At 35.7% G+C, this 27,017-nt stretch overlaps 1 protein-coding gene across 2 annotated transcripts in view; it reads left to right on the forward strand.

Annotated features, from left to right (window-relative positions):
- The window catches only part of LOC149152386 (phosphoribosylglycinamide formyltransferase, chloroplastic-like), a 195,130-nt gene extending 171,126 nt beyond the window's left edge, over positions 1 to 24,004 (forward strand). Inside the window, exons 6-7 of one of the 2 annotated variants that reach the window (XR_016262724.1) lie at positions 23,423 to 23,616; positions 23,701 to 24,004. Coding sequence is in view for 1 of the 2 variants with exons in the window: in XM_089440239.1 (XP_089296365.1) it covers positions 23,423 to 23,536 (114 nt within the window). In the remaining variant the exon portion in view is untranslated. Of the gene's footprint in view, positions 1 to 23,422 lie in introns of both variants that reach the window. The other variant, XM_089440239.1, reaches the window with a different exon arrangement.
- The last annotated feature ends 3,013 nt before the right edge of the window (positions 24,005 to 27,017 follow it).

Consider the following 27,017-nt stretch of genomic DNA (forward strand, 5'->3'; position numbering starts at 1 on the left):
TCCATCAAACTTCCTCATATTGATCTTTGGAACATGGTGGATCTTCAATCCAATGTTAGAGTCTATGAAATCATGATTAACATTTCTTTTGTTCTCAACATGAATTTCCTTTACTACCCTTTCGCCATTAGTAAGCATTTATTGTAGCAATTTTGTCAAATTTGTCTTCAAATCTTCCATGTTGCCTTTAAGTGTTTCTTCTATACCATTCATCTTAGCTTCCACGCCTTTCTTTAAACCATCCATCTTAGCTTCCACGCCTTTCTTTAAACCATCCATCTTAGGTTCTGTTACTTTTTGTGAGAGTGAATTTTGTTGCACTTGGGCTTGTAATTTTGATATATCATGTTGCATTTCTTCCTCTTCTTCATGAGTCATGCTACAGAGTTCAGGTTGCTTACTAGGTGTTTCCATTATTTATTTATTTATTATTATTATTATTATTATATATATATATATATATATATATATATATATTTTTTTTTTTTTTCTGGGCATCAATTAATGAAATTGTGTCCTGCGGTAGCCCTCTGAGTCCTCTTTCCAACCCCACAACTCTGATCAAGATTGGATTCTCCAAGGAAAAGTTATGCCAAATCTCCCACGATGACCTAATTATAGACTGGTTCAGTAGAGCAAACTTTTACGAAGTGCCACGTGTCACTATTTCAACCTTAGGACCTGAAACCGGTACACAGAAAACTAAAGGTCGTCCTCTTTCTGTAAATTTTTACCAAATTTCAATTTGATGCTCAGAGAGAAAGTTATGACGACTTTCCCCAGGTCACGTGTTTGAGATATAATTTGGGAGCATGCAAAAACCCTAGCTTCCTTGAATCCTATCTGCGAAAATATAGCGAGAAAAAATCTGAAATTCGGACCCAAGGTTCATTGAGATTTTGGCTCAAATGGGTTTTAATTTCAGCGTCTGAAATGTCGTAGAAAACAAGTTATAGCGGAAATTCCGCAATAACTTGTTTGGAGCAACAAAACTCTAGAATTCAAATCTCTGATACCAAATGCTATGTAACCAACTCAAAAAATAGAAAAAAAGATAGATCAATGACTTCAAAATCAACCTCTTCGAGGGGGCAAACTGCTTTACATTACACAAATGAACAATTCTTGGATGATACAAATGACAAAACCTCCTTTCTATATATAGGAGTCTAAGGGCACAATATAATCAAAGCCGACGTAACAATAATAATATAAGGGCACAACAATAACAATAGTGGGCTTCTATGGGGCACAATAATAACAATATGGGGACAATAGGGGCACAATACTAACAATAAGGGCTACAATGACAATAGTAATGGGGGAATCACTAGTATTATAGGGACCTAATAGAACCTCCAAGTGACAATGCATGAACCAAATGCCTGCAAAATACCAAATAAAAGTTGAACAATAGAATTTGTTGTCTTAGATCATTGCGACCAAGATTGTAAGAGGGGAATAGATTGAATAAATGTAAATAATATTACTTGGGTTGTGAGCTCATAATCGACCCCTTGTTTTGAGGAAACAACCCCTTTTTTTGAGGAAATGACTCCCTTTGGTGTTTTCGTGTGTACTCTTTTTTTGGGAGCATCAGGAAACAACCCCTAGACGACCCCAAATCCCCAGAGCGCGAGAGAGCGAGGAATCACGATTCCTAGGTAGGGGGATACATTCCCGTGGAACACTGGCTACAATGTGCCCAATGGGGTCTTTTTCATATGACAATGACTATTGACTTCTTGACACTAGGACAAACTCTAGAGGCACTCAATGGGTGTTTGACCTCTAAATAAAATGACCTTGAGCATGAAACCCATGCTACAAAAGTAACAATAATAATTTTTCTTTCTTTTTACAATATACAAGAATCAAGAGTACATTTCATATTTATGAACACCGAACCTAGTTACACATTTCAACACCAGGTTTGAAATTATGTAGCCATGAGTTATGAGAGGGATCTCATGAATAAGATTACGAGAACATCTTGGTGAACCACTTCAACCTTTCAACACCAGGGTTGAAATTATGTAGCCATGAGTTATGAGAGGGATCTGATGAATAAGATTACGAGAACATCTTGGTGAACCACTTCAACCTTTGAGGTATATGCAACAAATCTCACTACATGTTTAATCGCAGAAAGTGGATCACCATCAAACTTGGGTGTCCCACGTATGGTATTTTAGGTGACATGATTAGGGTGTCTAAGATTGCTAGCGACAGGGAATACATCAAATACATCAAAGAAAGACATCCTATTAGGATACACATATAAATCATGTAGGAGTCGCCATGGTGAATTTAGAGATGCCTTGATAGATGCTTGCTTCACCGTACAAGCATTGCCTTTGAAGTTTAATGAAGAGCTAGGGCTTCTTCTTCCAATGGAGACACCGAAAATATGATATATTAGTGATGTCGTAGAAGAACAAGACACATGTCTCATGTCCCTGACAACAACACCAATAATGTTGCTACACAAACTAACATGCCTAGTAAATAGGGTAAAGCTATAGGGAAAAACAACACTTTGGGACATAGGTTGTGGTGACAGTGGGCCTTTGTCCCAAAGTGTTGTTGTGCTCTCTAGCTTTAGCCTATTTACTAGGCCTGCTAGTTTGTGCAACAAAAAGCCCTTTGCTGCACACCCAATTGGCTTCACAACTGGATACTAGATATATATGGATGCATTGGTTGCTTCTGGATATTCGGGGGTGCACCAAAGTAACATCATAAAAAAGACCTAGTTTCAAATTTCCTTGCCTTAGCTAGCAAGTGCACTCCAGCTGACATGGCGATACAGGTGGGATGACAGGGGGTGCCCAGTGGTAGAAATTATCGATGTGGTAGTTGAAGGTGATGACATGTGGCACTCATTTTTGACACTTTTTGGTGGACAATTGGACACATGACAGATGACATGTGGCAAAAACAGAGAATGGCACATGGCAATGTGTTGTTTTGGTAGATGATGTGGTGGTGACATGGTAGAGATGACATGGCAAGAGAACCACGTGGCAAGCTCTAATTGGTTCTGAAAGTTTTGACGTGGTAGCTTCTTAAGTTTTGGGATTCACGCTAGGAACTGGTTTGACAGAGTTTTCCTTTTTTTTTTTTTCAATTTTCTCGAAGTGGTTGACAAATTGTATTGTTTTTCCAAATGGCAGATCAAGAAGGGAGGAACCATTATGGTCCCTTACATCCGAGGTTGTATAGTTTATCCGGGCATCTGCCCCTATGGGGTTGTAGCAAACAAGTATGCAGTGATAAGCTTGGACCCAGATTGAGAGAGTTGGTCAAGTTTTTGGTGTGGTTGCGTTTCCGTGTGAGGAGTTATTTGACTATTCAGGTCTTTGAGTGTGGAGCGAGTTAGCATGTTAAAGCTTAAGTTTAGATTCATATATGAGTGAAGCAAAGAAGTCAAATCTCCATTGAGTCAAGGTTTCGTATATAGTTGAAAAGGTATCTTGGCATTTGGGGATCTGCCCATGCAAATAACACTGCCAAGCACTGAAGAGTCGAATGCTAGATACAATGAACATGTGAATTAGTCATTAAAAATGTGGTCCCATCACTCAAACATATGGGGTGACAATGGAGCCCCTGGAGCTGGAGTTTGTGTTAAGCAAACTGGGTAAACGAAATATCGGGGGTTTAGTACTATACGTGGACTTGGATTCTGATTTGTTAAGATGCTTGTTTAAGTCAATTATATCTTGTGGTTTCGTAGAAGTAAAGTTAAGCCCCTGAGGAGCTAAGGAGCCATTAACTTAAATCTTATCTGGGTCCTCCGAACCAAATTTCCAGTGATAGAAATAAAATGAATATTCCATGTTTTCCGGATGGTCCTCCATGAAGTGCTGGCCTTTCCAGGTTTTGTTGTTGTAGTAAAGTATGAACCAGAAAATGTTGGAATCATTGTAGTTGTGATTGTGCCGTGGACACAAGGGGGTCTTGCAATAAGAGAACGAATATCTTTTCAGTTTGGTTGTGTAAAGAACGAGAGATACATAAAAGTAAAAAGGAAGTGTGTGTGACTGAAAGTTCAAAGAGCCCGAGAAATGAAGTCAATGAAAGAGGTATGATCCCAGAAAAGGTCAGAGGATAAGTCAAGAAATACCTATGAAGCCATCCAATCTAAAGTGTAATAGAGAGAAAACATGGATCAAGATCACATTTTTGTATATGTTGTTGATTGATGTAGTCGTGGCTTTGTTGTGCGATAAACAATCATTTGTAATAGTTCTGGCATGCAAAGTACCAAAGAAGTCTGGAAATGAAATCCAATGAAAACATGTGAAGTTTTTTAATCTGAGTGTGGAGTATGCTGTGAAATCTGTAAGTGTGATATGCTAAAATATTATTTGAATTATGAGTTGTAAAGGAAAGAAACAAAATATGGCCTCCAAGGAAATAGTGTCTATAAATACATAATAGAGGAATAACATATAAGGACTGTTGGTAAAACAAAGCCGAAGATATAGAGCAAGGATTGATAGACAGAAACAAACGAGAGCTTGAGGAGAAACAAATTATATTTGAAATCAAGAAAAAATGTATAGACAAGAACCCCTGCGGATCTGAGTTTTAAAATGTATGAAAAAGGGATCTAACAAGCAACCCTGATTGGTGCTTACATTTCTCATGGGGTTGGTGTGAAAATTCCTAAACTGGAATACCTACTGCAGCAACTGGTGATATTTCTCTCTGAGGGTTTTATTATTATGAAGCAGTAGAAAATTTTGAATACGTCTTTGAATACCTTACGGGTTATTCAGTTACAGAGAGAGAAATAGTGGCAAAAAGATTTGTGAGATTACCTCACACGATCACTGAGAAAAATCCTGGCTGATCCGGTCACTGGATGAGGTGCCTCTGGCAAGATTTGCGCTGCCCAATGTTACCAGACTCGGAATCGGCAATAAATCGGCGAGGCAAAAGAGCAAAGAGTTTTAATCGGATTGGGAAAAAATCGGGAAAAAATCGGCAAAAAATCGGCAAAAAATCGTTGAATTCATTAAATAAAAATATACACATATATTGAATTAAAAAAACCATTTTTTATTAATATTGGGTAAAGGCATCTCCAAAAAATGCATAATATCAATAGATTTCCAAAATATCATGAATAAATAAGTATCTCATATATGTTATGAGTCCAAACATGATCCAAAGCACTGAGTCTTGAGTCCTTAGAAGCATATGCTTCTAAAAGTTTACAAAAAACTGCATACTAATCAGAAAAAAATCAGCAACTAAGAGTCTAAGACTCTTAAGAGTGAGAACTAGAAGCGATTCCTTCCACTCCTTCGCTTGCTTGACTCTCAAAGTTCTCCAAGTCATGAAGGCTTAAAAGAGGAGGCTCATCTAATTGAACCCAGTCTACCGCATTTGTAGCTTGCAAATCTATCTCTTCAAGGTCGATTGGTGAATGATCCATACCTGTCATTATCATGAGACATTGAAATGTGAATTAAAGTTTCACTTTGAAGTTTGAAGTTTGAACTTTAAAGTACCTTGGAAGTGGGTCCCTTGTCCCACAAGCAAGGAGTCTCATACACCAATGACTTGGCCTTGACCGTAAAATTAGATAATAATAATAATAATAATTAGTAGGTGCAAAATGTTAAACTTTTCATGAATTTATACTTAGTAAATATGTATATTTATTAATTGGAATAAGTTATATATTTGGTATTTGGTGAATATTGGTTATTTTACGTATTTAAATTTTTTAAATTAATGAAAATTTTAAATTAAAATTAATAAAATTATTATTAATTTAAAATTATATAGTTACATTATGTTTATAAAAGGAAAAACATATGATAACTGTTAAAAAATCTTATATCTTATATATATATATATATATCTCTCTCTCTCTTAAAGCTTAAAACTTTTCAACAGATTCTTAAAATTTAAAACAAATTTAATTTAAAAGTTTTATGAATTTATTTTCTTAAAAATTCTCCATTTATGTTTTTTTATAAAAAAATTATATTTTATAAATTTATAATAAATTAATAAATTATTATTATTTAAATTAATAATATATTAAATAAATATTGTTTTTAATTAATGATATTAAAAAATTATATTATTAATATAGTTATATAGATTAAATGGTTGATAAAATTTTATAACCATGAAAATATTTATGTGCCATTTAATTTATATAATACTTTTAATTTATAATTCATATAATACTCATAAGTTTTAAAACTAAAAAACCATAACAATTATAAACGATTATTAAATATTTTTAATTATTATATTTGGACTATCTATACAAGTTTATTTTTTAATTGCATTGTTTCGGTCCGTTACACTTGTTGCCTCATCGTTTTCAATAAAAGGAATTGCCTATACGAAGGTTACTTATTGTTAATTATTTCACTGGTTCATTGTTACATATATGTAACTATTTTGAACATTGCATTAACCAAAAAAGTTATTTTTAATGCTCACGCGTGACGCAGGCTCTGCGGCTTCGAAGTTCGAATGCTGCAGCCTGCTCTGTGGTGCCCGTGCTGCGGTGGATGCTGCTCTGTGGTGCCCGTGCTGCGGTCGAATGCTGTGCTTATTGTGCTCACTCTGCGGCTCTGCCTCTGGAGTCTGCGCTATCCAACCAATGTATCACCGTTACACTCTGCCAACGCGCTATCAACCAATGTATCACGGTCACCGTTAAACAATCGACGCATGTTATAAACGCAAACCGGAACCGAACGGCGAAAACCCTATTTGAAATTGGCGGGACTCGCTAACAAATCGCAGAGTCGCGTAAATCGGAGGAATCGCGAGTCAAACTCGCGTTGACCACGAGTGAAACTCGGTCAACGCGAGTTGACACGCCGAGTTTCAAATTGGGACTTTCTGTCGCCGAGCCGATTCAAAGTCACGATTAATCGCCGAAATCGGCGATTCCTGTTTCATTGGCGCTGCCTTTGCGCAACCCTCACGTAGTCCCTGCGTCAACCCATCTAGGCATTGCGTCACCCAGCCAGCTGATCGATTCGCTGCCTGGAGTCATTGCTCTCCGCCTCCTGGTCTCACACCTCGACTCCCGGCGTCTGAAACTGACTCTGCTGCAAAATTGCGGACTCTCTCTCACCCTCTGCGTTGCCGTGGCCCCGCGTCAGCCTTTGCGTGAGAGCTGCTGGATCACTCACTGCCTCTCTCTGCTGATGATTCTCTGGCTAAGAAAATCTCTCTCTCCGGATGCTATCCATGCCCCTCAACTACAAGAAATCTACTCAATCAGAATTTCCTCTTGAGAACTTCTCACTTTAGAAATTCTATCTCTTGATCTCTCGTTGTGTTCTCTAAGTGCCCATCAAGCTTCGTCTTATAATCCTCTCTTTGATCAATCAACGACTCAGTTTAGATCCTAATCAATGGCTAGGATCATATTGACTTGATTTCTGCCTTCTTTTAGAAGTTTCACCCACATTTTATATTAATACCCTTTAATTATTTTAATTTCCTAAGTTTAGACTCAGGGTCCCATTAAAAATAATTAATTATTTTAATAAAACTGTCTCCAGGTGGAATTTCCCAAAATGATTTTTGGGTATTGGAGAATGCATGTGTCTAAGCCTTCTTGCGAATTTTGAGGCCTAGAACACATCCGATGCTACCCCAAATCAACACTCCCTCTTATTGAGGAATGTGCTCTAGCAATATACACTGCTACACACTGCTCTGACTCTGAAGCATCGTCCTACGCCTTGTTGATGTTTGACATGCTGCCCACCAACTACTATGCTACTGTTGCAACCGTACCGCTGTTGGCACTGCCACTATCAATGATCCAGGTCCGGGTGTGACGAAGGACCCTTCTAAGACCTCTTACTTTCGTGATGTGTTAAATTGCATTTTTAAAAGAACATAAATGAATACATCTGCATGCTGTAAAGAAGAGGAACATGAAATTCATCAACACATGAAAACATAAGCCGTTGATAACGAAGTTCGTCTAGGAGGGACTACGTCTCCGGGCCCTGGTGTCAAGATGGTGTAAGCCGTTGCATTAAGCGCTGCCAATAGTGATGTACATAAGAGGTGATGTTATTATCATACAAGGAAAAGTGCCCTCACACAGGAGTGGCTCCAAGAGATGTTCCGCTATAGGAACTCTCAGTCAAAAGACTCCTATCAATATGACACAAACTCATGCATGATGAGCATCCCACCAACATGGCATAAAAGGGATCTCAATGCAAACATGCATGACGACAACCTGAATATCCCATCAACACACAACAAAGGGATCTCAAAACACAACATGAAGAATCGTGACAACAAGTACATCACATAGACGATTCTGCGTCACATCAAGCAGGAACCATGAAAACAAGTAATAAACAAGATCCCTCATCAACATCAAACAGGGATCTGTGCAGCACAATGCATAGCAAAAGAAATACATGAACACACTACATATACCTCACAACCAAGGGCCATCTGAAGAAGTGAATGTCAAACTGCTGACGTTGTTTGGACCATTGATCTAACGACATCAATCGCATGACGGCTCGCACATGGATGTTGACACCTGCATTCCACTTAGAAAAGTGGCTGAAGAATAGAATGAGAGAATGAGAAATCTGAACGCACCATCATATTTATGACGTCGAATAGTGCAAAATTAACTGTCCAATTTTTGAATTTTGAGAAGTTGAGAATCTGGGGCTCAAGGAATCTTTTAGATTCCCCCTAGATTCCTCAAAGATTCTGCTCCATGGGTGCACTGGAAATCTGCAACTCCAAAGGTGAATATGACTTCGCCATTGCGATCCCTGCGAAAAAACCATGAAAAACGACTGTAAACTTGACTATATTCCGACATGGAGAAAAATTACCTCCTCAGGAAAATTGCAAGGATCATGGTTCTGCTCCATGTTTTTGCAGCAATCATGGTTCCATCCTCATACTGAAAATGGCCGAAAAATGCAGAACTCTGATGGAGACACGAACATCACCATTGTGTTCGTGGCGTCAAGAAGCGCTGAAACCATATAAAATTTGTCAAAATTTGACAAAGTCAATTTTCACCCCTCCTACAAAACGCTGCCTCGCACTGCGAGCCAAGATTCTGCCTCCTCTCTCTCAAATTCCGTGCCCACTCCTGGTTCCTCCATCTGTCTGGGCGCACTGAGCAAATAGGTTTATTTATAAAATCGTGGGCGGATTAACCAACAAATTCGTTGTGGCACATTGGTAAGATTGGTAAATAGTTGAGGAGGGATCGGGTGGGCAAACCCTGCCCCTCCTTTTTTAAACATATTATAGTTTGTTGTTTAACTGAAACAATTTTGAATAGGGGGTCGGGTCCGCATCGGGCGGCTCGCCCCCATAATTCCCTTCGCTCCTCGTATCAATCTTTGGGCGTATAAGATTTGGTGGTATGCATATTAATGGGCTGCGTTATTTTTATGGGGCCGCCCGGTGGGGCCCGACCCACGTGGCCCGGCGGGTTCAACTCCCGTCGGCCTCACCTTAATGTGCGTATGATTAATGGAGAGGCATGGGTGGTGGGGGTGGTGGCCCACCATCGCCCTCTTTTTTTTAATATTTATTTATTTATTTATTTTTATATAATTAAGAAGGCATGTTCAAAAATTTGAATTTTAGGCCGAAGGAGTCTTTTTAACGAGGCCAGGATTTTGCTCGGAATCTGGCCGGAGTTGGCTGGATTCTGTCCACTGGAAAAGTCAAAATTGTGGCCTCCTTAAGCTTGCCCAGTGAGCAAAAGTCAACCCAACTTTCACTACTTCTAACTTTCGCATACGGACTCGGTTTGACGAACCGTTCACACCACCGTGATCACGACGACGAGATCTTCGACATGAATTTGGTTCGAGCATAATCCAAGCACTTTGATTTTTGAGCTTTCTTGAGTCCTCTTTGTCCTGTGTGTGTCTCTGGAGTCACCTGGATCAATCAACACTGCATCTGTACATCTCCCTCTCAAGTGCTACATCTCTGCTGTTGCTAGCACTGCCACTGCCAACTGCAACTGCCAACTGCCACTGCACTGCACTACAAACTGTTGCTGCTACTCCATCAACAACGAAAAGACATCCAAAATTACTGAACTAACTGTGCTTTGTATGATGCCACGTGAATGTTGAAGCCTGACTGCTGTTAGCCTCTGCGCTGACCCTCTGAATCTACTGCGCTGCTGTTGACCTCCGCTCTTTGCCATCTGCATTGCTGCCAACTCTGCTTTGCGCTGTCCAGTCTCTGGCGCTCTTAGCCACTGCAACTGTCTCCTCGACACTCCTCTTCACCATCCGACAATAGTCCATCATGCTACTTCTGATTGTTGATTTGGGGTAGCATCGAATGTCCGTTAGGCCTCAAATTTTGCAGGGAGGCTTGGGCACATGTATTCCAAAGAACCCAGAAAGCTTTTTGGGAAATTCCACTGAGAAACGATTTTATTAAAATAATTAATATTTTTTAATGGGCCTCGAAGTCTAAACTTAGGAAATTAAAAATATTAATGGGTATTAATCTAATTGTGGGTGTAACTTCTAGAAGAAGATGAAGATCAAGCCAAAATGACCTGAGCCTTTGATTAGGAGTTGATCTAGGCCGTTGGTTGTCCAAAAAAATATATAAGAAGAGGCTTGAGGGTCATTTGAAAAACACACTGAGAGATCAAGAGATCGAATTTTTGAAGTGAGAAGTTCTCATCGAGGAGATTTCTTGTAGTTGAGGGGTAGGGATAACATCTAGAGAGAGATTTTCTCAGCCGGAGAATCATCAACAGAGAGAGGCAGAGAGTGAATCCAGTAGCCTAGATGCAGAGGCTGACGAAGGGCCACAAAGGGCCATGCAGAGGCAGCGTAGAGGGTGAGAGAGAGTCTGAGATTTTGCTGAGGAGAATCAGTTTCAGAAGTCGGGAGTCGAGGTGTGAGACCAGGAGGTTGAGAGCAGAGACTCTGGGCAGCAAATCGATTAACAAACTGGGTGACGCAGAGCCTAGAGAGGTTGACGCAGAGACTGTGTGAGGACTGCGTAGAGTAGCGTAGGGCCTACTAGAGGCACTTCATTCAGTATCCATATTAGCTAGGATTTTCTCAGTGATTGTGTGAGGTAATCTCACATATCTTTCTGCCAGTATTTCTCTCTGTAACTGAATAACCGGAGATGTATTCAGATTTTGCTATTGCTTAATAATAATAAACCCTTAGATCTGTTACACCAGTTTTCCCGCATTGGGTTTTTCCAGGGACATTTGTCCAAAAATAATGGTGTCTATTGTGTTGTATTTTCTTTCTTGCTCAATCTCGTGTTTCCACATAATATTTAATTAAGTGAAGGCTGCAGTGTATGTATTACGATATTTGTCGTAGGAAAATGCAAGTAATTTGTTTAAAGGAATTTAACAAATAGGAGTAATATCATTAGTTGTTGTAGTATGGGTTCTTGTTGAGGATTTTTCACATGGTACTAGAGTTGTAGGTGAAGCAAGAAGCGCATAGCTGGTAGATCCAACGCTGAGTAGAAGAAGGGAGTTCGAAAAAGCTACAGGAGGAAGCAGTTCGAAACTCGAGAGGGTTTGCGCAGTCCAAGCGGCGAGGGCATATTTTCGAGGCAGTCTCTCTCCGAGTGAGTCGACATATGGAAGGAATTCCAGTTTGAATTTTCGCCGGGGCAGAGGGAGCAACACTGAAGCCTCAACGTGAGGAGAGCTGGTGGGACGCAGATTTTTCTGCAGGCAGTTTGTTGGGTGGAAGATCGTCAGAAGAAAGAGGAGAAGCATAACTGAGGGAATTTCTTCCTTAGAGAATTCCTAGCCAAGGAATTCGAATTCTCTAGAGCTGAGCAACAGCAAGGGGCAATAGTTCTACTAGCTCCAGCAGGGAGTGTGTAGGCTAGCCGAGCAACAACACAGAGGAGAGAGGAGGTCATTCGACTTTCTATTTTTTGGCAGAAATGGCAACCAATGGCTTGAGGGATCAGGACAGGTTGGATGGAGCATCCAACTATGTTATCTGGAAGGCTAGAATGTCATTCCTTCTAGATGAGCATGCCCTTAAGACATACGTCGACAGCGTGGTGGTTGTACCAGCAGATCCAAACCTGCTAAAGAAGTGCAAGGTAGAGATGGCGAAGGCCAAGAGGATGATCTTGGATGGAGTCAAGGATCACGTGGTGTGTCACGTTGCTAGCAGAGGCATTGTTAAGGAGATGTGGGATGCCTTGGCCACGTTATATCAGGGATCTTCTGAACAACATAAGATGTACTTAGAGCAGAAGCTGAGATTTGCTCAGATGCATAAGGGGGATTGTGTGGATTCATTCCTCACGAAGCTGAAGGAACGCTGTGATGAGTTCTCTGCTGCGGGGCATACACCTCAGGATTCAGAGTTGGTTAGACTAGCCCTTAATTCTATCTCAGATGAGTGGCAAGTCTTTGTCTAGAGCATCCTGGGCAGAGCGGCATTGCCGAATTGGGATGAGATGTGGGCAACTCTAAAACAAGAGGAGCTGAGGAGAGACTTGGTCAAGGTCAAACTTGACGGAAGCAACAACAACAGTGGGTCGAAGCCTAAGGAGGAGGATAATGCAGCTTTTGCAGCAAGAGCAATGATGACGTAAGAAAAATGTCTCGAAGATCAAGTGTTTCAGGTGTGGTGAGATGGGTCACTATGCTACTCAATGTCCTCTCAAGAAGAAGGACAAGGATGAGAAACACGATCCGAAGGTTGCCCCCACGAAGATCGAAGAGGAGGAGTTCGCCATGACAATCGAGATACCTCCAGGAGGGAGGTGGGCTGATTTGGAGCATTATAGTTCGAAAGAGCTACAGATGGGCAGGATCCTTGAGGAGTCCACCTTTAGGATCATTTCCTTGCTACAAGAGCCCAGATTAGAAGTAGCAAGATGGACTAGTGTCAGATGGTGCCGAGGAGTGTCGGGGAGACAATTGCAGTGGCTAGGAGCGTCAGAGACTAAACAACGCAGAGCAAAGTTGGCAGCAGTGCATATGGCACAGAGCAGAGGTCAACAGCAATGTAGTAGATTCAGAGGGTCAGTGCAGAGACTAGCAACATTTAGGCTTCAACGTTCACGTGGTATCATACTAAACACAGTTAGTTCAATAATTTTGGATGTTTTTCCGTTGTTGATAGAGTAGCAGTAACAATTTGCAGTGTAGTGGCAGTGCTAGCAACAACACAAATGCAACACTTGAGAGGGAGCTGTTGTACGAATGTAGTGTTGACAGTGGAAGTGTCAGCAACAGTATAGTTGTAGCAGTGTAGTAGTTGGTGGACAACATGTCAGACATCAACAACGCAAAGGATGATGCTTCAGAGTCAGAGCAGTATGCAACAATGTATATTGCTAGAGCACATTCCTCGCTAAGAGGGAGTGTTGATTTGGGGTAGCATTGGATGTTGTTCTCTAGGCCTCAAATTTTGCAGGGAGGCTTGGACACATGTATTCCAAAGAACCCAAAAAGCGTTTTGGGAAATTCCACCTAGAAACGATTTTATTAAAATAATTAATATTTTTTAATGGGCCCCTAAGTCTAAACTTTGGAAATTAAAAATATTAATGGGTATTAATCTAATTGTGGGTGTAACTTCTAGAAGAAAACATAGATCAAGCCAAAATTATCTGAGCCTTTGATTAGGAGTTAATCTAGGCCGTTGGTTGTCCAACAAAAAGATATAAGAAGAGGCTTGAGGGTCATTTGGAAACACACCGAGAGATCAAGAGATCAAATTTCTAAAGTGAGATGTTCTCAGGAGGAAGATTTGATCGAGGAGATTTCTTGTAGTTGAGGGGCAGGGATAGCATCTAGAGAGAGAGAGATTTTCTTAGCCGGAGAATCATCAACATAGAGAGGCAAAGAGTGATCTAGTAGCCTAGACGCAGAGGCTGACGTAGGGCCACAAAGGGCCATGCAGAGGCACCTTAGAGGGTGAGAGAGAGTCCGAGATTTTTCTTAGGAGAATTAGTTTTAGAAGACGAGAGCCGGGGTGTGAGATCGAGAGGCTGAGAGTAGAGACTCCGGGAAACAAATCAATCAGCAGACTGGGTGATGCAGAGCCTAGAGAGGTTGACACAGAGATTGCGTGAGGACTATACAGAGTAGCGTAGGGCCTGCCAGAGGCACTTCATTTAGTATTCGGATCAACCGAGATTTTCTCAGTGATTGTATGAGGTAATCTCACAAATCTTTATGCTAGTATTTCTCTCTATAACTGAATAACCAGAGATGTATTCAGAGATGTACTCAGTTTTTGCTACTGCTTAATAATAATAAATCCTCAGATCTACTGCATCGGTTTTCCCGCATTGGGTTTTTTTGGGGACATTTGTCCAAAAATAACGGTGTCTATTGTGTTGTATTTTCTTTCTTGCTCAGTCTCTTGTTTCCGCATAATATTTAATTAGCTGAACGTTGTAGTGTATGCATTACGATATTTGTTGTAGGAAATTGCAAGAAATTTGTTTAAAGGAATTTAACAAATAGGAGTAATATCATCTAATGCTGCAGTAGGGGTTCCTATTGAGGAATTTTCACATGATCTGGGCTCCCATAGCAAGGAAATGATCCTAGAGGTGGGCTCCTCAAGGATCCTGCCCATTTGTAGTTCTTTTGAACTACAGTTCCAAATCAGCCCACCTCCCACCTAGAGGTATCTCGGCTGTCATGGCGAACTCCTCCTCTTCGATCTTCGTGGGCGCAGCCTTCAGATCGTGCTTCTCATCCTTTTCCTTTTTCTTAAGAGGACGTTGAGTAGCGTAGTGACCCATCTCACCACACTTGAAACACTTGATCTTCGAGACATCCTTCTTACGTCTCACTGCACCTGTTGTCCCTTCGATGCGAGGGCTGCATTCTCCTCCTCCTCCTTGGGCTTCAACCCATTGCTGCTACTTCTGTCAAGTTTAACCTTGACTAAGTCTCTCCTTAGCTCCTCTTGTTTTAGAGCTGCCCACATCTCATCCCAATTCGGCAAAGCTGCTCTGCCTAGGATACTCTGGACAAAGACTTGCCACTCATCTGAGACATAATTGAGGGCTAGTCTAACCAACTCTGAACCTTGAGGTGTATGCCCCACAACAGACAATTCATCACGGGTCTCCTGAAGCTTCGTGAGGAATGGATCCACACGCTCCCCTTTTTGCATCTGAGCAGATCTTAGCTTCTGTTCAAGGTACATCTTTCGCTGCTCAGAAGATCTCTGATATAACGTAGAAAAAACATCCCACAACTCCTTAGCAGTCCCTCTACTAACGATGTGACATACCACATGATCCTTCACTTCGTCGAGGATCATTCTTTTCGCCTTCGCCATCTCAACATTGTATTTCTTCAACGAATCTGCATTTGCTGGGACAACCACCACATTGTCGATGTATGTCTTGAGGGCATGCTCATTTAGAAGGAATGGAATTCTTAAATTCCAGATGACGTAGTTGGATGCCCCATCCAACCTGTCTTGATCCTTCAAGCCACTGGTTGCCATTTCTTCCACAAATGTCGAAAATATCCTCTCTTCTCTGCGCCACTGCTAGGCTAGCCTACGCACTCCATGTTGGAGCTAGTAAAACCGCCACCCCTTGTTGGTGCTCAACTCTAGAGAATTTAAATTCCTTGGCTAGGAATTCTCCGAGGAAGAAATTCCCTCAACTGTGCTTCTCCTCTCTCTTCTGACGATTTTTTGACTAGCAAATTGTCTACAGAAAAATTTTCATCCCACCAGCTTCTCCTCATGCTGAGGCTTCAACGCTACTCCCTCTGCCTTGGCAAAAACTTGATCTGGAAGCTCTTCTCTTCGTTGACTCACTTGGAGAGAGACTGCCTCGAAATTTCAACCTTCCAGTTAGAACTGCGCAAACCGTATGGGGTTTCGAATTGCTGCCTCCTAAAAATTTTCGATCTCCCTCTTCTGCTCAACGTCGAGTTCTATGTCATTGCTCTTCTTGTTCCACCTGCAGCTCCGATACCATGTGAAATTTCCTAAACTGGAATTCTTACTGCAGTAATTGATGATATTTCTCCTACTTGTTAGTTTTACATGAATAAGCTATTTGCAGTTTCCTACGACAAATATTGATATACTACAACGTTCACTTAATTAATTTATATGCGAGAACAAGAGACTGAGCAAGAAAGAAAATACAACACAATAACACCGTTATTTTTGGACAAATGTCCTTGGAAAAACCTAATGCAGGAAAACAGGTGCAACAGATCTGAGGGTTTATTATTATTAAGCAGTAGCAAATTCTGAATACATCTCTGAATACCTCACGAGTTATTTAGTTACAGAGAGAGAAATACTAGCAAAAAGATTTGTGAGATTACCTCACACAATCACTGAGAAAAATCCTGGCTGATCTGGTCACTGGATGAGGTGCCTCTGGCAGGCCCTGCGTTGCCTCTCCGCAGTCCTCACACAGTCCCTGTGTCAACCCCTCTAGGCACTGCGTCATCCAACCAACTGATTGATTTGCTGCTCGAAGTCACTGCTCTCAGCCTCCCGGTCTCACACCCCGACTTCCGGCGTCTGAAATTGACTCTGCTCCAAAATTTCAAACTCTCTCTCACCCTTTGCGCTGCCTCTGCGTGGCCCTGCGTCAGCCTTTGCATGAGAGCTACTGGATCACTTTTCCTCTCTCCGTTGATGATTCTCCGGCTAAGAAAATCTCTCTCTCCGGATGCTATCCATGCCCCTCAACTGCAAGAAATCTACTCGATCAAAATTTCCTCCTGAGAACTTCTCACTTCAGAAAGTCAATCTCTTGATCTCCCGGCGTGTTCTCCAAGTGCCCATGAAGCTTCCTCTTACAATCCTCTCGTTGATCAATCAACGACCCAGATTAGATCCTAATCAATGGCTATGATCATATTGACTTGATCTCCGCTGCCTTCTAGAAGTTTCACCCACAATTTATATTAATACCCTGTAATTATTTTAATTTCCTAAGTTTAGACTTAGGGTCCCATTAAAAATAATTAATTATTTTAATAAAACCGTCTCCGGTGGAATTTCCCAAAACGATTTTTGAGTATTGGAGAATGCATGTGTCTAAGCCTCCCTGCAAATTTTGAGGCCTAGAGCACATCTGATGGTACCCCATATCAACAGTTGGTGTCTCCTCCTGGATGGTGCTAGTAAAGCATTTCAAGTTGGTGCCTATATTTCTCAGGGGATTGGTGTCTCCTTCTAGTTAGTTCCAGTAAAGCATTTTTGGTTGGTGCCAGTAATGCATTTTAGGGGGTTGGTGCCAGTAAATCAATGTAACACTGGGTTGGTGCCTACAAGGTCATTCAGTAATAAAAGAAGTTTCACACATATATATATATATATGTGTGTGTTGTGTGTGTGTGTGTGTGTTTGACTAGTTAAGGTTGACTATTACACTGATTCACCCCTCGCCTCTTAGTATACTCATATTTCCAACAAATTTGTTGCTTTCATTAGCTTTAGTACAATTGAGACTCTTTAATTTGATTATGTTGGAGTGTTGTTGTTTGAGGAGGTAAGGAGGAAATCTAGTATTGAAACCTCCACATTAAAAGCAATGGTGGCTAGAGGTTGGTCCAGAGAAAAAGAAGAGAAGTTGAGAGGTACATTCAGATCAATATCGAAAGGCAATAAGAACAAACTTAAATGTTGGTACTGTAACAAGTTGGGGCATCTCATGAAAGGATTGTTTGAAGAGATTGGGATCCAAGGAATACTCCAAAAGTAGGCAAATCCGGTTGAATTGGGTCCAGGTATGATTGATGAAGTTTTTTCTAGGTGTAATGTTGCTCAATACTATCAAGAATGGTTGTTAGATTCTAGTGCTTCTCATCATATGTGTCCACATATAAACTGGTCTTCTTCATATGAAGTTGTTGATGGTAGATTTGTTATTATGGAAAATAACATTTTTTAAGGTTGTCGAGGTTGTGACAGAGGTTGAACATGTGCTTGAACTAAAAACGTATGATTTTTTTGGGAGCTTTGGACTTTGGAGGTCATAAATTAACAAGTCAAGGTGGAGCACTAAAGGTGTCCAAGGATGCTTTAGTGGTTATGAAGTCTACAAAGATAGGAAACCTTTACAAGCTGAGTGGAAGTACTTAGATCAATTAAACAATAGTGGTATTTGAGGAGGCTATTGAATTCAATTGTTTATGGCATCAACAATTGGGTCATATGAGCGAGAAAGGGCTACAGGTACTAATAAATTGTAAAATACTTCCAAATTTTAAATCTCTGAATTTGAATTTCTGCAAGCATTGTATATTTAGAAAGCAGTGTACACACGTTTAAAGCAAACAATCATATTAGTGATGGTCTTGATTATATCTAATCAGATGTTTGGGGCCATCGTGTATTGTTTCTTTCGAAGGATCTGTTAGAAAATCAGAAAGGCAGAAATATTTTCTTATTCTTGATAATTGCTTGTGACATTTCTTGTCATTACGATTCTTTATAACTTCTTTCTTTTAGTTCATCAAGCAATTACCAGAGCAACAACACATAAAACAATAGACACTAGATGTAGGCACTATGCCAGGACAAAACCCCCCTCGAGGGGAAAACTTGTCAATAAATTCTTCCTTTCAATAGTATTCTTTGAGACTCTGCACCTTAGACCAAGACCAGACCTTCCCTCCACTCCAAGTCAGCGTCCCAGAATTTCGACCCCTTTCCAGCGACTTCGACTAGGCAACAACTTCTGGCAACTGGCAGCTTCCAACAATAGTAAAACTTGGAAGACTTCGATCTCCCAATCTAGGGCACGAAACAAAGACGGAAGGTACCAAAATTTCTATTTTCTTCTTCTTAGGCTCCACCCAATTCGCACTTCCTTTGGCTTCTCAACAATAGACTTCACACTTTTCCCAGCTACAAGAGATATGGAACTTCTTGTGAGAGTGTGTGTTCCAAATGAATTCAATGTGCTTGTATTGATTATTGGGCTTTTAAAAGTAGCAAACTAGATGTGTTTTAATGTATAGGATAAATAAAACAGATTTTATTAATCAATAGTTTCTTATTCTTAAAATCATTGTAATAATATGATTTCTCTAAATCAATTTTAATTTTAGTATCATTAAAAACAATATAGTTTATCTGGAAGGTTGGTTCTCTAAGAAAAGTTTATGTAACCTAATTATGTTCAAATGGTCATGTGAACTTATTTAGCTTTGTCTTTACGTCTTTTGTATTTTGAAAAAGACTAGGTAAATGTTACAATGATGATTCTTTAACATCTTTGGACAAGTTTCAATTGACATATTGTTAAATATACCTTTCACTCATTCCTTACCTTTCATTATTATTTCAAGTATTCTTCATACTTTCTTATCTATAACTAGAACTAAACATGGTACAAATTAACAAAAATGTGACCAATGTCTATTAAGTTACATGGATAGTTATCTACTCCATTCAGTACAAATTATTTCAATTATCTTTGCTGTAAATTAATCTATTATTAATTTCAACCATGGTTTTATTTATTTGGATTCCTAATAAACATGGAAATTTCTGGGGCATGTCTCTTCCTATGTCTAAACAAATTACCCTAAGTGGAAAAAAACTTTTCAATAATTTTGCAACGTTACTTGAATGAAGATGATAATTAAATTCCTGAATAGTAAAAATATTTTATATTAGAATATTATGATACATCATTTACAATCTGCCATCTCAATAACTATACATTAATTGTGCAAAATATTTTAAGTTTTCATTGTTATGACCACCTTAAGGTGGGATAACTCGATGATAATACATGCAAGATTTCCTTGTAGTATGTCTTATAGACATATATAGATATGACATCACCTGTGATTTCTAAGCAAAGAGGTTATATACTAACATGGATATGGCCCACGTCCATTAATTTTAAGTGGAGTGGGATTTCATTTGTTGTAGAGACCCTTTGTTATTAGTTTCAATATCTTATTTTTTTATAGTATTTGTTAAGAATTTCAAATGAGAGATTTTGTTCTTTTTGAATTTTTTTAGTCGTGTTGAATAGCATAACAAGGGGGAATTTTAGAATTAGATTTTTCTTTGTCCCTTCTATTTGTTTGGTGATTTTGAGTAAAGTGTAAGATATATTAATGTGTCATAATGATATATATAAGCTATTAATTAAACATGACTTTTGTATTTTATATTCACCTAATATTCTATAAGAAGTTTGGTGACATGAGTTAACTACACATTCAATATTGAGATGTTGCAAATTTGCCTCATATTTATATATGGAAAGCATGCACATTATGTTGATATGTGGGAAGAGTGATCAATTCCCTTGAGATGAGACTATTTTAAATTGAAAATAATTGAAGATAAGTTTAGACATTGAGGGACATCTTGATTTTGTTTCTCCACATGAATGAATGTCTTCTTTGTAAGGTAAGAAGAAGGCACCTTGAAATAATTTCATCCTAAAATACACATTAAATTGCACATCTAATTTATTTTATAGAATATGATTTCATGGATCATTATTATTCAATAACAATAGGCAAGTGGTAGTTGTTATTAGAGAATATAAATGCATTCATCATTATTATTCATCAAAAATAAGGAAGTGGTAATGTTTAAGGATTTAGATTTAAGAGTGAAAGCTTCCTCTCAACCCAAGTGAGTTCTTCCTAGATAAGTTGTGGTGTAAAATCACCATAACACATAGCAAAATCAAGTTATTATTTAAATTAAAAAAAAAAATTCATGGCCAAATTAAAAAAATAGATAATAAAAGTAAAAAATTTAACATTATAAACTATGAAATAATCCTTACTTAAAAACAAAGCATCCTATACTAATTATCTTTTTATTTTTGAATACTCATTAAACCATAAATAATTTTATTATTTTATTTAAAAAATTATTCATGGGAAATTTATCATTTTATTTAAAAAATAAAATACTAAATTCAAATTAAGATTTAACGTCACTCAAAATCATTTTATTTAAAAAATAATAATAATAACTTCAAATTAAGATTTAATGTTACTCGAAATCATTTTATTTAAAAAATAATAATAATAAATTCAAATTAAGATATAAGGTTAGTCAAAATTTTAAGTATGCATGATTTCTTAAGATACAAGTTGTTGGTATGGTTTTGGAGGCTCACATATTCTTAAGCATACAAAAATCAAGATATTATTTAAGTTAAAATTATTTTTTAATTTAATGAATAAAAAATTTATAACCAAATTAAAAAAAATAGATAGTAAAACTACATAATAAAAGTAAAAGTTTAACATTATTAATTATAAAATAGTTTTTACTTCAAAACAACAAAGCAACCAAGACCAATTATTCTGTCTTTAAAATAAAAATAAAAATAATGTTTTAAATAGAAAAAAAATGTTAGCTATAATTTAAAAAAATGAATGTGCTCTAAAGTAATTAGAAGTAAAAAAAATGTGTGAATCAGATGTTCAAATCTTATACTTTTCAAAAATATTTCAACAAGAGATTTAAATAAATTATTTGAAGATCTATGTTAACTAATTTACGTTGATATCAACTTCATATATATCTATATAGAAATAAAATTTAAGTTTTTATGGTTAAAATTTTTATTTGGTCCTCTATATACTTTATTTAGCATTCAAAAATACAATTTAAACAATTAGAAATAACATATTGTATTTTGCACTCTAAAAAAGTTTATACATGAAGAAAACTTTGTACATGAAATTTGAAATGGATAATTTTATCCTTTAAAGTGTTTCACAAAAGTAGTAGAATCAAATCTTTACAATTCCTCCATTGAAAACAATTTAATTGTCTTATAACCTACCAAATTTAGATTAATATAAATTATTTGAAAAAAAATAAAAACATGTTTTTTCCAAAATAATTTCATATAAAAAAATTATTCCAAGATTATTCCATAAGTTTTCATAATATTATTCCATAATATTAAAATCAATGGATTGTGAATACGTTATTACATTGTTTAAGTTTTTAAATAATAAAATAAAATAATTAAAAATATAATTTTTATGGTTCAATGTAATGTTTATTGAAATGAAACAAGGTATATATATATATATATATATATATTTTTTTTTTTTTCGTCGTTATATACTTTTTCACTTTTATATAAGGTATTTTAGTCATTACTAAAAACATTCGTGGATGCATGTGGAATTTTTATTTTATTTAATGGGTAGACTTTTATATATATATATATTTTGGGATTGTATTATATATATTTTTTCACACTTTTATATATACACAAGGTATTTTAGTATTATAAAAAAATATAATCTGCTAATGCATGTGGGATTATTTTAATTTAATTTTAATTTTAAATAGATAATATATATATATATATATATATATATATTATATATATATATGATATTTTGTGTATTTTGATTTTTTATAATAATATTTAGTGATACAAATAAGGAGAAATGAAATAGATTAATTTGCGAATGCATGTGGATTTTTTTATTTTATTTTATTATAAATATGTAGTGTAATTTATATATATATTTTGGAGTTGTACTTAACATTTACATAAATGGTGTGTATTTTGATTTTTTATAACATTTGACTTGGTACATAATATTTAGTGATACAAATAAAATGGATTAGGAAAAATGGAATAGATATTGAAAATGCAAGATAACTATTAATTGTGAATGATATTGATTTTTCAATTTCAAGAATTTTTTAAGAAAGACAAGAAGATTGACATTAACATTATAAGGGAAGATATAATAAATCAATAATATTATTGAAATATAAAATATTAATGAATTAAAAGTAGTGTTAAATTTTTTAAAATAATATAATACAATATTAGGTAAAAATTATTTTATGAAGAGAAGACCATAAAAATAGATGCTTTTACATGAGAAACTATATATAAATGATGGTATTACATGCGTTTATGTAATTTAAGTGACACTTTTACAAGGAGGAATAATGGTTAAGATGTTTGAAAACTTTTTGCACATGTTATTATCATGTCATGTTTTGGGGGAGACCTAAGTGGATACATGATCAAGTTAGGAGTCCCAAAGTCAAGGGAGATTCGAGGTATAATGGACCCAAATCAAGTGGTCAACTTGAGTTCAAGAAGTATTGGACCTAAGAATGTATCATCCTAAGGAGTATCAGAACCAAGAGGGCGCTATTTATTTCATTAAACATTCTGCAATGGATTCCTTTCCTTGTTTTTGTAGGTTTATACACGCTTTTTTGTTGCCCAATAGTATGTCTAAACTAATGTGTACTGCAAATTTTCTCCATGAAACATTTTCACTATTTTTTGATACCATAGAATAATAGTTGTTCACTTATGCCTCATGTAGAGCATTGATTAGTTTATTTAGAAACCTAACTTGCCCAGATTAGTTGGCTTGAGCTTATTAAATTTATCCAACTGACAGGAGCATGCAATATATGTCGAGGCTGCTGCTGCTTTATGTGATGGCAGAATTCATTGGAGGGAAGATGAAGTGCCTATAATTCGAAAATCTTGGGATATCGAGCAATATTACTGACACTTTTACCAATTTTGTTGCGAGGATTTTTCTGCAAGCAACAAGTATATATTTCGACTATAGAAGCTTGATGGTTCACAGTTGAGTAAAATCTATCTAAACTCAAACCTTATTTCCAACACTAACTGTTTTCAAGAATGATGTATTCAAATATGATTTCACAGGAGCACTTGGCATATGTGGAGGTTGTCGCTGGCTTATGTGAAGGTCTAATCATTAGAGTTAATATGAGTACCTATTCTAATATGAATATCATAGGTACTTCCTTTGTCTTGTTTGCCTACGACTATCACAATTTGTGAATGTAGTTCATACGTCAGTTTTTTGGATGGTATAAACCTTCCTCTCTTATAAGGGGCATGTGAATCTACAGGGGAAAACATTTTTGTTTACATTGTTTTCTTTAGACAAGTTTATTTAACTTTTATAGATTGTATGCAAGTTTATTTAATTTATGAGGTTCTAACATTTGGTTTGATGATGGGAGCCTCTAAATTACTAATATGCTTATAATACCTTTAATGTCACTAGCTTTGCATTCACGATTTATATTTTTGTTAGGCTATTATACAGGGGGATTTTAATTATATGAATATTCTATAGTTGAAGTTTATTTAGAAGACTTTAATGTGTGTTAATTATTAAGAATGAGTTTGACTTTCCATTTTCGATGTAATCTTTACATAAGACTTTTATTGTGTAGTTGAGGACTTCGTTTATAATTTAGTGTTTAGGTATTTATTGAAAATGATTATGTTCGTGAGTATGACATTGCATTTAATGTAATTTGTGTTTAGGTATTTATTGAAAATGATTAAGTTTGAGAGGATGACATTGCATTAATGACATAATTTTTATCCTAATTATATTTGAGGTTTTTAATTATGCAATAAATATAAAGTAAATTATATATTTTGTAGTTAGGCACTTTATTTAGAAAAAAATAAATTATATTGTTTTTTTTTTAAACTAATTAACATATGAATAGAATTGTTGTTTTATAAGTTTTTTAATTAATTAAATCAATTAGTGAAAAACCCAAATTTAACATAAATATAAAATGAATTTATATATATATATATATATATAGAGAGAGAGAGAGAGAGAGAGATTCATGACACGGTACTAATTAACATATGATAGAATTGTTGTTTTATAAGTTTTTTAATTAATTAAATCAATTAATGAAAAACCAAAATTTAACATAATTTTTATCCTAATTATATTTGAGGTTTTTAATTATGCAATAAATATAAAGTAAATTAGATATTTTGTAGTTAGGCACTTTATTTAGAAAAAAATAAATTATATTGTTTTTTTTTTTAACTAATTAACATATGAATAGAATTGTTGTTTTATAAGTTTTTTAATTAATTAAATCAATTAATGAAAAACCCAAATTTAACATAAATATAAAATGAAATTATATATATATATATATATATATATATATATAGAGTTCACGAGAGGGTGATTCATAACACGGTGATTGCTAATGAATTTCATTAGTAAGAAAATAACATAATTTTAATATAAATTATCTTATTAAAAATATGTTAGATTTTTAATATAAATATATATTATATATATATATATATATATATATATATATATATTTTAATATAAATTATTTTATTAAAAATATAACTTCTATTTTTTATGTAATGTTTATTCATATATATAAAATTAATATACATATTTTAATATAAATTGTTTTATTAAAAATATTATTTCTATTGTTTAATGTAATGTTTATTGATGTATATAAAACTAATATACATAATGTTTATTGATAGGAAACAAAGGCACATAATTTTAATATAAACATTAAATTAATTAAAAATATAATTTCTATGGTTTAATGTAATGTTTATTGATATGAAAGAGGGCACATATATGGGAGATTATATATTTCTCACACTTATATAAGGTAATTTAGTCATTATTAAAAACTTATGTAAGGTATTTTAGTCATTATTGAAAAACATTTGTGGATGCATATGTAATTTTTATATTATTGAAAAACAATTGTGGATGCATGTGTAATTTTTATATTATTGAAAAACATTTGTGGATGCATGTGTAATTTATATTTTATTGAACATGTAGTGTAACTCATTCATATATATATGGATGTATGTGTAATTTTTATTTTATTTAATAGATAGTGTTATATATATATATATATATTACATTTTTATAAATATTCATAAGGTATTTTAGTCATTATTATAAAACATAATTTGTGGATGTATGTAGGATTTTATTTTTGGATATATATATATATTATTATATATATTATATATATATATATATATATATATATATAATTGGTGTGTATTTTGGTTTTTTATAATATTTTACTTGATACATAATATTTAGTGATACAAATAAAATAGATGAGGAGAAATGAAATAAATATGGAAAATGAAAGAGAACTATTACTTGTGAATCATATTGATACTTTCAATTTCAAGAATCTTTTAAGAAAGACAAGAAGTTCGACGTTAACATTATAAGGGAAGATATAATAAATCAACAATATTATTGAAATATAAAATATTAATGAATTAAAAGTAGCGTTAAATTTTTTAAAATAATATAATATAATATTAGGTAAAAATTATTTTATGAAGAGAAGACCATAAAAGTAGACACTTCTATATGAGAAGTTATATATAATGATGGGATTATATGTGTTTATGTAATTTACGTGGCACTATTACGAGGGGGAATAATGGTTAGGATGCTTGAAAACTTTTTCCACATGTTATCATTTATGTCAAGTTTTGGGGGAGATCTAAGTGGATATGTGATTAAGTTAGAAGTCCCAAAGTCAAGGGAGATTTGAGGTATAGTGAACCCAAATCAAGTGGTCAACTTGAGTTCAAGAAGTATTGGACCCAAGAATGCATCATCTTAAGGAGTATCAAAACCAAGAACCTAACTTGCCTAGATTAGTTGGTTTGAGCTTATTACATTTAACCAATTGACAGGAGCACATAATATATGTTGAGGCTGTTGCTACTTTATGTTATGGCAGAATTCATTGGGGGAGATATGGAGTGCCTATAATTCGAAAATCTTGGGATATCGAGGAATATTATTGACACTTTTACCAATTTTGTTTCGAGGAATTTTCTGCAAGCAACAATTAGATATTTTGACTATAGAAGCTTAATGGTTCGCAGTTGATTAGTTTCTATCTAAACTCAAACCTTATTTCCAACACTAGCTGTTTTTAGGAATGTTGCATGCAAATATGATTTCATAGGAGCACTTGGCATATGTGGAGGTTGTTGCTGGCTTATGTGAAGGTATAATCATTAGAGTAAAGATGAGTACCTATTTTAATATGAAGATCATAGGTACTGCCTTGGTCCTGTTTGTCTACAACTATCACAATTTGTGAATCTAGTTCAAACTTCAGTTTTTTCGATGGTATAAACCTTCCTCTCTTATAAGGGCATGCGAATCTATA

The sequence above is a fragment of the Pinus tabuliformis genome, chromosome 9 (assembly GCF_031772625.1).
Source record: "Pinus tabuliformis cultivar Carrire ecotype Pingquan chromosome 9, CPIR1, whole genome shotgun sequence".
In the NCBI taxonomy this organism is placed as follows: domain Eukaryota; kingdom Viridiplantae; phylum Streptophyta; class Pinopsida; order Pinales; family Pinaceae; genus Pinus; species Pinus tabuliformis.